General features: G+C 43.0%; 1 protein-coding gene and 1 long non-coding RNA gene across 2 annotated transcripts; both read left to right on the top strand.

The window, feature by feature from the left end:
- The first annotated feature begins 9,844 nt into the window (after positions 1-9,844).
- Positions 9,845-11,809, top strand: LOC125553235 (transcription factor MYB60). Its single transcript, XM_048717042.2, has 3 exons — positions 9,845-10,164; positions 10,314-10,443; positions 11,117-11,809. The coding sequence occupies exons 1-3, from the start codon at positions 10,026-10,028 to the stop codon at positions 11,694-11,696; spliced, it is 849 nt and encodes a 282-aa protein (XP_048572999.2). The 5' UTR covers positions 9,845-10,025; the 3' UTR covers positions 11,697-11,809.
- A 1,870-nt stretch (positions 11,810-13,679) lies between these two features.
- On the top strand, positions 13,680-16,531 carry LOC125554439 (uncharacterized). Its single transcript, XR_007304419.2, has 3 exons — positions 13,680-14,282; positions 15,178-15,314; positions 16,295-16,531. It is a non-coding gene; the product is annotated as an uncharacterized LOC125554439 (long non-coding RNA).
- The last annotated feature ends 323 nt before the right edge of the window (positions 16,532-16,854 follow it).

Genomic DNA, 16,854 nt, shown 5'->3' on the forward strand with positions numbered 1-16,854 from the left:
GGGGCCAACTGACGCGCCTGAGGATCCCCAGGAAGATCTCCTGACGCCTCCTGGTCCCCGGTCGGGCGGGGCTGGTGGTGATTGGTCGGGCGGACTCGACCCGCCCTCGCCCCCGTCTGGCGCGCGCCACGCGTCAAGTCCTCGCACGGGCAGACCCGGCATGCTTGGTATGCCTTCGTCGTCACATGGGGCGGGTGGTGCGTCGCCTGGCCCACGCGCACAGAACCTGAGCCCAGGTAGCGCACCTGCACGGGATCCAAGTCCAGTTAGGAGCGCGGCAGTCGAGGCAGATTCGCCCGCCTCTGCTCGGTCGGATCGAGTACGAGGTGATGGGCTCGGATCTTCTGTGGCTGGTGGTTCAGTACATGACCTTGCACAGTTACGGATGACTACACATGCACAAAAAGGTATTTTGAAACCGTCAAAATTTAAAGATGGAACAGTCAGGTATGAGAAAAACTTCAAGTTTGTAAACTTTGCATCTACTGGTGAACCTCAAAATCTGTTAGAGGCACTAAGCAATGATAATTGGAAAAAGGCTATGAATATAGAGTATGAAGCTCTCATGAAAAATCAGACTTGGCACTTGGTTTCTCCTAAGAAAGGGAGAAATGTGATAGATTGTAAGTGGGTATACAAGATTAAAAGAAAGCCTGATGGCACAATAGACAGATACAAGGCTAGGCTAGTAGCTAAAGGTTTTAAGCAACGTTATGGTATTGACTATGAGGACACATTTAGTCCAGTTGTTAAAGCTGCTACTATTAGACTTGTTCTGTCTATTGTTGTTTTCAGGGGATGGAGTCTTCGTCAATTGGATGTGCAGAATGCATTTCTACATGGCGTTCTCGAGGAAGAGGTCTATATGAGGCAGCCACCTGGTTTTGAGGATGGCTTGAAACCACATCATGTGTGTAGGTTGGACAAGGCCTTGTATGGCCCAAAGCAGGCCCCCAGAGCCTGGTATTCAAGATTGAGTATGAAACTACAGCAACTAGGTTTTCGGGCCTCAAAAGGAGATACTTCTTTATTCTTCTTCAAGAAAGGGAAGGTGATCATCTTTATGTTAATTTATGTTGATGATATAATCATTGCTAGTTCATCACAAGATGCTACCTCAGCTCTGCTAAAGAATTTGAGAAGTGAGTTTGCACTTAAAGACTTGGGAGAGTTACATTACTTCCTAGGCATTGAAGTTAAAAAAATGCGTGATGGTATTATGTTAACTCAGGATATGTATGCCAGAGATATAATTAAACGGGTAGGCATGAAGGATTGTAAGCCTTCCAATACACCCATGTCTACCACTGATAAGTTGTCATTGCATGAAGGGAAGGTATTGAGCACCGAAGAGGGAACTAAGTACAGAAGCATAGTTGGTGCACTGCAATATTTAACTTTGACTAGACCTGATATATCATTTGCAGTAAATAAGGTCTGTCAATTTTTGCATGCTCCTACCTCCTTACATTGGACAGCTGTCAAAAGAATACTAAGGTATATTCAAGGAAGTACTGGGATAGGGCTCAAGTTATGTAGATCTTCATCAACTGGAATAAGTGCATTCTCTGATGCGGATTGGGCTGGGTGTCCAGATGATAGAAGGTCTACTGGAGGTTTTGCTATCTTTCTTGGGTCTAATCTTATATCTTGGACTGCTAAGAAATAAGCAACAGTATCACGTTCCAGTACTGAAGCAGAATATAAGTCTCTGGCAAATGCAACTGCTGAGGTAATGTGGATTGAAACTTTACTTAATGAACTAGGAATTGGAAGATCACGGTGTGACAACTTGGGTGCAACATATCTCTCTGCAAATCCTGTATTCCATGCCAGAACAAAGCATATAGAAATTGACTATCACTTTGTTCGTGAAAGAGTAGCACAAAAGCTATTAGAGATACAGTTTATTCCAATAGGAGATCAAGTTGCCGATGGTTTCACCAAGCCTTTACAAATTCGACAGTTTCAAGCCTTCAAGAACAATCTAAACCTTGATAAGTTAAGATTGAGGGAGGATGTTAAATGATAGGCTTGTAGAGAATGTATAGGCTAGTATTTTGTGACGTGTTGTCACGTATTATGTACGCATACATGTAATCTTGGGCTTGCGGCAGGTTGTTAGCTAGAATAGGTTTATCTTTGTATAGCTTGGAGTAGAGGCCAAGCCTAGTAACAACCTACGCAACTTATCTTGTATCTTGACATCTCTATATAACACGAACGCGTCCCTGCCGAACAGCATACGCTTCCACAATTCTCTTTCTTTCAATACTTACTGTCGGTACTGTAATCCCCCTTGTTCTTGTAGACAATATTCACTAGTGCCGATGGTCCATGGAGATCAATGGTATGCACATCACCACAACCTTGAAGAGCATAGAACAACCCATCGCGGCTATCGTAACAGACATCAACATAGTGCTTGCATTCTCTGTGTGTATCAATCCAAGTCCACTTGGTGTCCCCAACCCTAGCATAGGAGAGCATTTGATTAGGCATGTGTACACGTACCACGACACAATTTTTACTGAACGGGTCGCATGACATGGCTACAATCATGTAGAAGAAAAAGCGAGCTTGTTCCAGTGAAATTCCTTATGGCTCTATTTTCTGGTGGAATTCACGCGGCACTGTGTCATACTCCCTCCGTTTCAAAATAGATGACTCAACTTTGTATTAACTTTAGTACAAAGTTAGTATAATATTGGGTCATCTATTTTGCGTTGAGTGTGGTTGTTCTACACCCACGCACATTGCACCCCCGGTGCACCCACGATAAAAAACTTAGCAAAACATTTCAAAAAATTCTGAAACTTGGTGGATGTGATTATGTGCAAATGTTTTAGGCGCTTGCAAAATTTGGTGGCGAAATAACATCCGAGGAAATCTATACAAAAAAACAAAGTTTGTGCTGAAAACATGTGAACAGTAACGTGGGTGCACAACATCATTTGTATTTCGTTTTGTATGGAAATCATTTGATGTTTTTTGGTCACCAAACTTTGCAAGCACCTAAAACATTAGCTCATAATCACATCCACCAAGTTTCAGATTTTTTTTTTACTATTTCTTTCGAATTTACTGTTCATTTTGTGGGTGCATCAAAGGTGGGTGCAGCCACTACTTTCCCTTTTGCGTTGCATGCAACTTGTAGCTTTTCAGGTTTTCTCTTGCGTACATGACCGACTTTCTTAAACACAGAATCTTTTTTTTTGCGTGGAATAAACTCAGAATCTTAAACAACTTTGACAAGAAACCATCGAGGACACTCGACCTACAAACCGTATGTGACCTGAATTTTTTTTGGCAAAGGCACCCTTGCAATCTGGTTAAGAGCATCTCTAACAGATCTTATAAACCGGTCATCCGGAATAATAACCGCTGGTTTACGGGACGTGGGCGGTTTTTCCAGTCCGAGTAGATCCCTCAAAATCGGTGATTCCGGATTTTTTTTGCGGGATCCTGCATACTCCGGGTCGATTCACCATTGACTTTGCCGGATCCCCTTTCCTTGGCGTGAAGGCTATTTTCGCTCGCTTCCGTTCCCGCTTCACTCCCCGCCGCCGTCGCCACCACATCACCCTGCTGGTTCTTGGTGCCCCCGGCCGGCTACCCCGCACCGCATCTATTCCAACAAATTTGTAGGCCAGGGGTGACCGTTTGTCTCCACGGACGAAGACAAGCGGAAGTGTTGAGCTACTCCTTGGTGAGACAACCAACACTAGGGGTTGCCAACCGCCCCTAAGGCCTTGTTCGGTTGAGGTGGATTTTGAAGGGGATTGGCAGGGATTGAGGAGGATTAGATCCTCTACAAGCCAAAATCCCCTCCAATCCTCTTCAATCCCCTAATAAGGCCTAAGTGATGTCAAAGGTGAGCACCGATGCAGCCGTTGGCAAGAATGACCTGAATGCCAATGAAAGTTACTTGGGCTCGTCATCGGCTGTGTTCCAGGGAAGAAGTAATCCATACACCCTAGAAGCTATGGCTTCTAGAGAGGGTCTGGCTTTGGCAAATGACCTGATGCTTAGTTCAGTCATGTACATGTTGCCTAGTTTTCAGGGCCTCCTAATTTTCCATACAGTGGTACAATACATTGTGCATGAGCAGGCCCAAGCATGCAACTCAGTTGGCTCCGTCGGCTAGGCCGCGCCTATGCCTCGCTTATAGCAAGATGTAGGATGGACTCGCGTCATGCGCCTGCCTAAAGGGGCCGCGCGAGGAAGGCCACAGGCCAATTCTGCAATTTTTTTTATTTTATTGTCTTCGTTTTTGCTTTCCTTTTTTAGTTTCATCTATACTTCAAAATATTCTAAGCACGTATTACAAAAAATACATTGCATATAACATATGGAAAAATTATAACCAAGCATTTGAAAAATGTTAAATGTGTATTAGAGAAAATTTTCTAATGTATGCAAACAAAAATGTAATGTATATGAAAAAACTTGAGAAAATATTTCAAAAATTTATAAAGCATTTAAAAAATATAAATGTGTATAAAAATATTTCTTATGTATACAGAAAATATATACAAAACAATAAAATATGTAAAAATGTTAAACATTAATAGAAAATGTTCCTGGTGTACACGTAAAATGTACAACATACATTAAATAAAAGTAGACATAAAAAGTATTTCAATACTTTACTCTTCATTTCAAAAATGTCATGCATGTATATAAAAATGACCCCGATGTATACGAAAACTGTACATCGTGTGTAAATTTTATTGCCTGCACATAAATGTTCATCGGTATTGCAAAATGTTGATGATGTATTAAAAAAATGCTAACCTTGTATTTGAAAATATTAAATCTGTATTAAAAATGTATTAGATATATATAAAAAATATGGAACGTGTATGAAAAAAGTACACATAGAAAATGTGTTTTTAAAACAAAATCTTAATGATGTATTTCAAAATGTTAATCATGTGTATAAAATGTCCCTGATGTATATGAAAAATGTTGAATGTGTACTGAAAAAGTTGACATGTGTTGAACAAAAAAGAAACAGATGAAAAAAAGAATCAAAGTAAAATTAAGAAACCCAATAAAAAATAAAAACAAAGAAAACAAAAAATTAGAAAATAAAAAAAGAAGAAAATCAATGCAAGAGAATGAAAACAGAGAAAACAGAGAAAGAAACAAAGACAAATAAAAAAAGAACGAATAGCAAAACAAACCAGTGAAAACCAAAAAAAACAAAGAAAGAAAGAAAAGAAAAAATCAGTGAAAATCATGAAAGAAACTAAGAAAGCCAGTGAGAATATGAAGAAAAACGATGAAGAAATAGAAAAAAGTAAAATAAAAATAAAGGAAAATGAAGAAGAAGAAAATTAGGACAAGCGAGCTAGCAAGTACTGGTGAATCGATCGAAAACAGTGAAAAAAGAGAGACGTAAATGGGCTGTCCTAGTTGCTACAGGTGAAGGAAACCCTTCAGATGAGGGTACCATATATCTCGTTACAAGCGAGATATCGTCGCCGCGCGTTGACTGTTCCAGTCATCGGCACGGCTGTCTCCTCAAGATATGGGCCTCTGGACCTCGCACGTGCGATGAAGCAGCAGGCTGCCCTATGCCCATGTCCAACCGTTCGTCTGGGCAAATGTACGGCTCATGTCCAGAATCCGACCTCTCTTTCACAGTTTCGACCAATAAGTTTGTGCAACGTAATCTTTAAGATTATTTCTAAAATGCATGCTAACCGGTTGAAACGAGTTTTGCCAGAGATTATTTCTCATGAGCAATCCGCATTTGTACCTGGTAGACTGATTACGGATAACATCATTGCTGCTTATGAGTGCCTCCACTTTATGAAACGGTCGAGAAGCAAAAATAATTCTCACTGTGCATTGAAGTTGGATATGATGAAGGCCTATGATCGCGTTGAATGGAACTATTTAGAGGCTGTTATGATCAAGCTCGGATTTAACTCACAATGGGTGAATAAAATTATGGCTTGTGTGTCAACGGTATCTTTCTCTGTTTTGGTTAACGGTGTGAAGATTGACGAGTTCAAACCATCGAGGGGCTTTAGACAGGGAGACCCTATATCTCCATACCTGTTTTTGTTAGCCGCGGAAGGTCTTTCATGTTTACTGAAAGCTAGCAGTCAGTATATGAATGTTCGGGGTGTCGTGGTAGCCCCTACTGCTCCTCCCGTTAATCATCTTTTATTTGCTGATGATTGCTTATTAATGTTCAAGGCAAACGAGGAGGGGGCCACAATTATCAGAAATGTTGTCCGCACTTATTGTGGTGCTTCTGGTCAGAGGGTTAACCTTGCAAAATCAAGTATCTTTTTTGGGAAGGGTTGCCCTGATAGTATGAGAACTGTGATAAAAAATCTTCTGGATGTCCCAAATGAATCGCTGGCTGAACGGTACCTGGGGCTGCCGTCTGATGTTGGGAAGTCAAAAAAAGGTGTTTTCAAATATTTAAAAGACAGAGTTTGGGCCAAGGTGCAAGGGTGGATTGAGAAGTGCATGGCGTCCGCAGGGAGAGAAGTTTTGATAAAATCAGTGGCTCAAGCTATACCTACTTTCTCAATGTCTTGTTTTCTGCTACCTCGTGGTTTATGCAAACATATAGATACAATGTTGAGGAAGTTTTTTTGGGGCAGTAGGAATGGAGAAAGAAAGGTTGCTTGGGTATCCTGGGAGACTTTAACAATGCCCAAGTACTTGGGTGGTTTGGGTTTTCGGGATACACAGGTCTTTAATTTGGCAATGTTGGCAAAACAGTCATGGAGATTGTTGCAAGACTCAGAATCGCTTAGTGCTAGAATTTTAAAGGCAGTGTACTACCCTCAATCAGATCTGCTTGAGGCGGAGCTTGGAAGCCATCCTTCTCAGGTATGGAGAGCAATTTTTGAAGGCACAAATGTCCTGAAGCAGGGCTTAATCCGGAGAATTGGAAACGGACATAGCACACACATTTGGAATCAGAACTGGATCCCGAGGGATCATATGCTTCGAGCGCTGCACCCGCGGTCTCAAAACCCGCCAGAGTTGGTATCCGATTTGATGGATATTTCTATTAGAAGCTGGGACAGAATTGCTTTGAGGGAACATCTGCAGGAAATTGATGTGCAGAAAATTTTGCAAATCCCTTTGAGTTCCTATAACAGACCTGACACATGGGCATGGCACTATGAGCGGTCTGGAAATTTTTCTGTACGTTCAGCGTATAGATTGCTAATGGAGACTAAGAGGAACAGAGAAGCTTGGCTCTATGAGGCTCCTGGAAACTCTAATACCGAGGGTGACAAGAAGCACTGGAAGAATCTCTGGAGTATGAAAGTTCCAGCTAAGTTGAGAAATTTCGCCTGGCGCCTTGCGAGAAACTCGGTGCCAACGGAAGAGGTTAGAGCTCATCGGAATATGACTGAGTCGAGTGTATGCCCAATATGTAACTCAGCAGAGGACACCTGGAAACATGCTTTGGTTCAATGCTCTATGGCAAAGTGTGTATGGTCCTTGGTGGATGAAGAGCTTGTGGAATACATGATTGCATGCAACCACAGAGATGCTAAGCTTTGGTTAATTGAACTTCAGGACTCCATGGGACAAGACACGTTTGTGAAGCTGCTAGTTTCTCTCTGGTCCATATGGTGGGTCAGGAGGAAGGCTGTTCATGAAGAACAATTTCAGTCACCACTAACTACCTACTCCTTCATTCTGAGATACCTCGCTGATTTGGAGAATCTGAAAGCGGAAAAACCAGTTCAAAAATCATCTGTTATTCGCCATATGCCTAGATGGACTGTACCTCCGGAGGGTTTTGTTAAAATAAATGTTGATGCAGCTATTGGTAGGAATGGCGATCGTGGTGCGGTGGCTGTTATTTGCCGAGATGAAACGGGTGCATATCGGGGAGCCTCAGCCATCTCTGTTTCTGATATGGTTGATCCAGGAATTTTAGAAGCTATGGCGAGTGGCGAGGCTCTGTCTTTAGCGGCGGATCTGGGCTACCAGAAGATACAAGTTTCAACTGACTGTGCCGCAACGATCACACACCTCAAAGGCAACTACAATGGCACGTCTGCAGCTGTTATTCAAGACCTGAAGAGAAGGACGCTTGATTTTGTTTCCGTGGAATTTATCCATGAGAAGAGGGAGTTTAATCTTGAGGCTCATAAGCTCTCAAAGGCAGCAATTACTTTACCTTTCGGTCGTCATGTATGGCTTCAAATCTTACCGGACATCATTTGTATCCCCGAACATATCCTGAGTTAATTTTAGTTTGCTGCTCTCAAAAAAAAAAAGGTCCAGGCTCCAGCGACGACTCGACGCATGCATCTCTTCATTTCTTTCTCTGTCTGTCGCTGCCGATCGATGCCTCGCTCCAGACGGCAACACCTGACCACGAAGAAGGCACGAGCAGTTCAGAACTCATTTACATCGGCCACGGATCGACAGGCCCTATGAGGCTTTGACCGTGAGTTTCGTCAATTTTGTTCTTTTCATCTTTTGAATGTTGCCTTTTGATTTGTGAGTTTTGTAGCTAATATTATTGTTTTCATCTTCCATATACTAGATGTATAATGTTCCATGATTTAAAGTATTGTCTTCGCATCTATCGGCCCGCAAAGCATGACCCACTTATAAATGTGCCTCGGTGGGCCGTGCCATGCCTGGCACGTTTAAGTGTGGGTTGGGCCGTGCCGTGCCATGGCGACCAACTAGGGCAGGTTTGCTCAGGCTCATCATATTTTCAGCTTATCAACATATATTTTTCTATCGCCCAAAGGCTTAATATGCTCACAGACGCATTAGCGGCGTGTGGGGCGAACCTTGGTGACTAATCCCAGCATTTGTGCACGCACTATGCCTGTATGGTTGATCTGGTGGCCAACGGTTTGGCCAGCTGCTTGGTTTAATGGAAGGAAGTTTCGAAAGTAAAAAAAATTACAATCACGCTGCATTTCACGCATGCCCGCTTTTTTGACTTATTTTGGTGTCACAAGTTGGTTGTTGAAATTACCATACGTACGTGGTGCCACTCGTCCATATCGGGCCGTACATGCTTGATCGTACGTACCACTTGAAAGCTTCACGGATGAGAGAGTGGTCTAGAAAGAAGAAAAGATGCCAAAAATGCTACACGTACGGGCGACGTTGTACGGGATTAATGGATGGGCTTACGTGGGATTTCTGGTTCGATGAAAATCAAGCTTTGCTACACGTACGGGGGATTACAGAGTGTTACGACAGTTTTTAATTGGTCATTGGTAGAGGCGCAGGCTCATCCCATTGAATTCAGGTGGGGGATGTTTAGGAAGTTTGAAAGGAGGCTGTAGAATCCCTGCAATAGCCTGTACGTCTAGCATTTTTGATGAAAATCAGGGGAGAAAGACTACTGAGGAAGGTTCTGTAATTATTCTGTAGATTAATCGTAAGTGTACGTAGCATTTTTGGCGCGCAGCCAACCTGCGCGTGCCAGCTGATGGATGTGCACGAGCACACTCGCTGTCCCCATCAATGCCCAAGAAATCAGGAGGGAACACGCAACGCAATTACTCCCTTCATGAGCGCCGGCACAAAAGAAGCCCCGGAGAAAGAGACAGATAGACTATTGGTTGATCAGAAGTCCCCAAGCAATACGTCAACCTTTCATGTGGGAAAAGCAAAGCAAAGTTCACTATACATGTGATCCCTTTCACCAAAGAGATGGACCCGAGGAAAGAGGCTGCTGGATGCACCCTGGCTGACTTTTGCATGCATGGAAAGCACACCAGCACAGGGAGGAGGAAGGCTCCATATGATATGTGGTCACATGCAGCTGAGGAAAGCAGCAGGCTGCCAGCACTGCAGGGCTTGGTGTCTTCCAATAAAAGGAGACCATGGGGAGAGGAGAAGCTTAGTTTCAGAGGTCAGTCTAGTGTGGAGGAGTGCCGGCCATGGCCGTTGAGGCATATTAGGCTAGGCTATATCTCTATTTTATCACAACGTACCTAGGTACTCTTCAACTAGCTATATATAGTTGCCTAGCTATATTATCTGGCGGCACCAACGACATGGGGAGGCCGCCATGCTGTGACAATGGTGGCGCCAGCGTGAAGAAGGGGCCATGGACGCCAGAGGAGGATATCATCCTTGTCTCCTACATCCAGCAGCACGGGCCCGGGAACTGGCGCTCCGTGCCCGAGAACACCGGTTGGTTTTATGCATCCTACATGCGCTTTCAGTATATATATCCACGTGGTAGATGATTCTTGTCTTTTTGATCGACCAATCTAGGAGAGTAGTAATTAATACAATATGTTGTTGCTTGTTTGCTTTGGTGATGGATTGGTTAATTGTAGGGTTGATGAGGTGCAGCAAGAGCTGCAGGCTGCGGTGGACCAACTACCTCAGACCCGGGATCAAGAGAGGGAACTTCACCCAGCATGAGGAAGGGATAATCATACACCTGCAGGCATTGCTTGGCAACAAGTAAGTAATCATATGTCTATCTTGAACGGTGTGTTGCTGAAAGATAATATTTAACAAAACCGATGCTCATTTCATATCTTTCTTAGACTAGCCATAGTGGGAGTAACTTCAGCAGTAACATCGAGTCCAACTCAGCAAATTTGCTTATGTGGCAATGAGTTAATGAGGAGAGAGGTAGTTGTAGTAACTTAGCTAGTTACTGTAATATCACATGTCCCAATGCAATATGAGTCTATAACCTAATAAATGAATCTTTGCATGTTACCACAGTTAAGTTACTACCCACTATGAAGATAGTAACATAGTCTAGGGATATGTGTATGTTACTAGTGTATGTTACTCTCCATTGTGGCTAGTCTTAGGGCTCTCATATTCAACAAAATGAATGTTCACTCTGTTCCAACTAAAATCCTTTGGGTTGAAAGACAGTTTTGTTCTAATTACTTCCATCTACCATCAAAAGGGATTTAATCGAATCGCAGTGCTGCCACTTTTACTATTTCAATCTCCAAAAATTTTGTCTTGCTTGTTTAGTGTCAACTCCATTAAGCAAAACCATAACTTTGTAACAGACACATATGAACCTTCAACTGTCAAAAAACTATTCCGTTTTTCCAATTTTGTATGTATGTGTGTGAACTTGCTGCTGACTATTCTTCCTACGCAAATTCAGGTGGGCAGCAATAGCCTCCTACCTCCCCCAAAGAACAGACAACGACATCAAGAACTACTGGAACACACACCTCAAGAAGAAAGTGAAGAGGCTGCAACAACAAACACATCCTGCAGATCACTTCTTCCAGCACACATCCACTGCCACCAATGCAGCTGAGCAAACCACCAGCATGAATTACTACAATCCTAGCAGCAGTAACCTCGACTCCGCCATGCAAGCCGCCATGGGTTACCCCGAGACCACCACGGGCAACGTTGCACCTGCCACCATGGCCGTCTCGAAGCTCTTCCAGTCTTGGATGCCGAAGGTCCCATCGCCGGAGATGGCCGACTACAAGGGTATGGTGGCCATGCAGGAGTTCCGGACCGATGGAGAGGCCGGTGCTGCAGTTTCCATGACCAGTGGCGACAGGTTCTCGTCCTCGGAGATATTGGCCGGCCGCGGCGAGGCTGCCACGGCCACCACCTTCTCGGTGCTCGAGAACTGGTTGCTCGACGACATGGCACCGGGGCAGGCTGCCATGGACGGGCTCATGGACATCTCTGCTGGTTGCTGTGCAAACCCCATCATGTTTTGATAGGCCCTGTCTGTTTCTTCGCGCTCCTGTCTCCTGGTCGCTGATCTTGTGTTTCCGGTTAATAAGCCGTTGGTTTTATAAAGGTATAAATAAAAGACAGAGATAACGAGCTCCGTATGTCCTCCTTAGAGCATCTTCAATAGATGGTCCAAATTTTGACGGTCCAAAACCGAAGATGTAAATTTTGGACCGCCAAAAAGTGCGTTTTGAAGCTCCGAAAAAAGGCTAACTCCAATAGATGGTCCAAATTCATGGTCTAAAAGAGCAACTCCAAATTCATGGTCCAAAAACGGCCAGCAGCCGCCCGGCTGCCGTTCAGCCGCTGTCCAGCCACTGTACAGCCGCACATATTTGAAAATAACATAAAGTTTATGTCCACAATATCAAATTATTACAATGCACACAACCACCGTCAAACATACTATCCAATCCCAAGTTAAATCATCAAGTTTTGTCATTTTTTTACCTTGGGGAATTCTGTCAAACACCTTGTGCGCGCGGTGGAAGAAAATGGCCGCCCGTTGGATTGGCTGCTGCTGACGGCTACGGCCGGCTCCGGACGGCGGCGGTGATAAGAAATGAGGCTGGAGGCCGGCCAAGAGGAGCTCGGCGGGCGGCAAAGACTAGTTCGGCAGCCGGGCAGAGGGCTTGGTGCGGCGGTCCTGCGGCCAGCGCAACGGCTGTGGTTCCTCCTCACGGCAGACGGGACGAGGTTGGCGGCAGCCTAAGACCCGGCGGAGGCCTACCGCGGCAGCCGGACCGCCGGAGGGCCCGAATCCCGCGCCGACTGCCACCCGATTCGGCGGCGTCCGCGCGGCGGCGGGGAGGCGACGGGGGCGACGGCGGCGACGGCAGCGGCAGGGATGTGGGGTGGTGGCGGCGCCGACGGCGAGGTTTTGGCGGTCGCGGCGGCGGATTCCGGACGGCTGTTCTTTAGACGGGCGCAGGCGGGAAAGGGAATGAAGTGGCGGTTGGGCGTTCGCGGGCGGCGGCTGGTTTTGGACCAGATGCATCTCGTGATGTATATTTGCACCATGAGGTGTTGTATTTTACATCACGAGGAGGCCGCGGTCCAATTTTTTTTTTGCATATGGACCATCTGTTGGAGCAGCGTTTTTTACCCCAGACGATTTAAAAGTTAGGTATTTTTATATATGGACCATCTATTAGAGATGCTCTTATATATCCCTGTCGCCGCTTGTTCTTAGATTCAGACCCGCAGCTATATATGCATGCGTATTGACAGAATTATATGCATGCATATTCCACACCACGGTCCACCTACCTACTGTCATTAATGGCCAAGATATTTAGAACAAAATTTGCATTAACTTAGATACAGTAATTAATTAGCAATTATTCTATTTTGTTGAGCTAACACTTACTCCCTCCGTTTGTAAGTATAAGTTTTTCTAGATATTTCACTATGAACTACATACAGAGAAAAACAAGTGAATATACAATCTAAAGTACGTATATGGTAACACACTATGTAAAATATAGTAATTTTCATAAAAATGTAGTAAATTACAAACATAGATGATAAAAAAATATTTTCCGAATTACTATATTTTGCACATCGTTTTACTAGATTTTGTACATATATAGCGTTACTACGGGGTGTAGAATAAACTATTCTACACTCATGCTTAGAATAGCGTTAATATATATATATATATATATATATATATATATATATATATATATATACTTTATTAAACACCCAGGATGAAGAATAAGTTATTCTTCACCCTGGTCGATGGAATGAGCCTGACGTTACGTCCAACCAGGCCATGGTTCGATTGGAAAAAACCCCACCGCCCCTTGCTGTAAAATTACCTCGTTGTCTTTTCTCAAAAAAAAAATCATAGTATCATAGTCGTGCGTTGAATCGAACCCAGCCCACCTCCCCGTCCTTTTCTAATCTGCTGCAAACGGTTTTCGGCTGGTGGGCTCGACGTCGTGTTCGTCCCTGAGCAGATGGGCGGCGTGACGTTCGGCGGCTGCCTAGGTCTCGGGCGGCGCCGTGGTTGGTGATGGTTCCATGACGGTGCAGGCTCAACGGCGTGAGCTCTCCGGGTTCTTGGATACCGGGAAACGCAGCGGGGATGCAACGACTACGAACTCTTCCTGCCCCGGTGACGGCGGTGCTGCTCCATCTCGCCGGGTACATCGATGTCACGGTGAGGTCTCCAAACTTTGCTTCATTGTCAGGATTTGTGCCCCTGTAATTCTCCTCCCGTCCTGTCCAAATCTAGGATTCTATTTTCCCTATCCATATAGGAACTTAGACATAGTATCATGGGCATGACTTACCGGCTGCGGCTGCTGCCTTGGTTCTAAATTGTGGCGCGTGTATTTAACTATTTATTTGTGCCACAATGATGTTTTGCTACAATTACTGATATATTGACTCATTGGTATTGCTAGCTTATTGCACATTTATTTTTCTACTAGAAGCGTTCCACGCGCTTCGCTGCGCCATCTTGTGAAAGATGCAGTGCTTCCAAGATTTATATCAAAGAGAGGCACAAAGATGCAGTGCTTCCAAGCTGATATGCAATGCTTTATAGTATGCCTTATACGGTAAGAGTATTTCCCCATTCTCTAATCCACACCTTAACTCATTGGTTGTGAATTTATAGCAGCAACAGTTGATGGACTTAGAAAAGTATATATGCTCCTGAACCTGCAAACAACAATTAACATAGACACTTAGGAGCATCCTAACTGCCTCACATGAGCAGCAAATAGATTACATAGGCAGTTATCCTACATATCAATTTTTGTACACGATTATTGAGAAGAGTATGATTTCTCAAATGGGTTTGATCCTCTCCAAAGGAAGCTTCACGGTACAATTTTTTTTTTGAGGTGTGAAAGAGCAGATTTAGCCAAATCGCTCCTGGGGCTTTCTACCCCAGGGAGCTTAGTGATTTAGGTGATATAGTATACATTTACATTGCATTGCCAATTTTTTTTACAATGAATACCCAGCACCAAATTCCTGGCCACTGAACATACAGGGTAACTTGTATTACTTCTATAGTTCAGTCCACTTCGATTCTTACTATTTATTCAAGTTTCTGTTATTTACAAACAATGCTTCAACCATTGTTGTTTGTGTTCGTGTTATGACCTGTTGTGGCTTAAGGTGAGCTCGAGCCTGAACCCATTAGTTTCGATTCTACTACTTTTCTCGTATAAGATTTCATGGTCAAGTTAATTTTCATTGCTCCAAACCTAGCATTTGCAGTTGCTTGTTTCAGAAATACAGGTTTTGCATCAGATTTCGGCCGTCAAGGTAAATTCTTCCAGCTGTTGCGTATTATGGGCTTACTATCTGTGCAGTCGTCTCATAGAGTTACCACGACCCTAATTTTCTATGGAATTTTCCTCCATTCACCTTTTATATTTCCTTCAGAAACTCGATCAGTTTTTTGGGAGGTCAGGTCCACTTATAAGCATTTGTGTATTACAGGTTGATATTCTAAAGATGCTTGTAAGGTGCCTTATCTATATTATTTTACTGATGCTGACTAATCAAAGACTGCCTACACAACTTGTCTTGTATAAATAAAAGAAAAAGTTGGCTCACTGACGCATCAACTTCCTGATGTAAGTGTTTTCTCATATACTCTTTCTATTCCAGAATGTAAGGTGTATTGGTTTCCGTGCAAGTCAGCCATTTAAGTGTTTGACAAAGATTATAGAATAAAATAAGTATATCTTCAATACCTAGTAGATACAATTTGAAACTAATTTTCATGATGGATCAAATGATATAAATTTCATATTGTGAATTTTGATATATTTTCATAAAAAGTCGGTCAAACTTGTGCTCATTTGACCTTTCAAAAAACAATACATCTTATATGAAGGAACAGAGGGAGTATTTGTTTTCATCTTCTCCATGATATGTTCGCTCCTTCTCTTCAAAGATTTGTTCAAGGGATTCCTTTCAAAGGATTGCACTTTTTTTTGACGATTTTTTTCAAACAATGACACCTTTGTGATAAATTTCTCATGTGATATAGGTTGTGTACGACTGTAAATTACATTGGTATGTGCAGTGTCTCCCCTTTAATCCATTGGTTTACTTATTTAACTCTGTTTTTTGTGTATCCCTTGCTTCTGATGCTTTTCTTAATCGGCTCTCCTCTTTGTTTATGTGTGATTTGAGTATGTTCATAGTTAACATCCACCAAAAAATTAGTAGATGTCAGAGATAATGTGGGGGTGAAAACACATTGGCTAGCGAGTGCCATCTTTATCTATAACGAAACAGCTGTCGAATGGCTGAACTTTCCTGCATGATATTTCTTTAGTACGCCACCTCTCAATCTTATGAAAACAAGAGTTGATGTGATTGTACATTGATCACATTCCATTTCTATATCATTGGCTCCTTGCACATCGTTAGTATAAATTAAAATTCCCAAGAACCCATTTTGGTTCGGATAGCGATTCACAATCTTTTTCTTGGTTGTCCGATAACAATGCTACTATGAATCATATTCATATCCTTGTTCCAATGTTTGCAATTTCTGCTAGAGCATCTGTGAGTTGAACTAACAAGGATGCAGCCACATTTGCAGGCATATACAGTGCAGGAGGATGCAGATATGGGCACAACAATGGAGTTAATACTTCTACGAACATGGTCAATCCCTAAGAACATTTTTGTTACAAAAGCTGGATTTCGCTAAGACTGGAGGTGTCAACCTAAATGCAAATATATCACACGGAATGACAGCAGTCGAAAACCATTTTATCTGCATTGTATAATTTTCCACACAGATTAATTACAATATTTATTCTATGTGCATGAGTCCGCGCTTTGTGACATTTGGTTACAGTTGTTATGTGGTGTCATGTTTTTTCAGTGCAATCTAATGACATCGGAAGGCTTAAAAAATGATATTTACACCAAGAATCCTTATGTCGGCAAATGTTTATTTTACATTGGCACGGAGAATTCTTACCATTGTCAACCGTTGGTCGCACACATCTTTCCGTCCGACATTTTAGTTTATTTATGTTGATTGTTAGGAAAACCCTCTTATTTACACCAGCTGGTTTTTTTGTTTTGAAGTGGCTCCAATATTCCAAGTTTAACGATAGATTACACGGTACAATGCAGCAATCACAAGAAGAT

Source organism: Triticum urartu, chromosome 4A (assembly GCF_056163025.1).
Source record: "Triticum urartu cultivar PI428250 chromosome 4A, HENAU_Tu73, whole genome shotgun sequence".
NCBI lineage: Eukaryota > Viridiplantae > Streptophyta > Magnoliopsida > Poales > Poaceae > Triticum > Triticum urartu.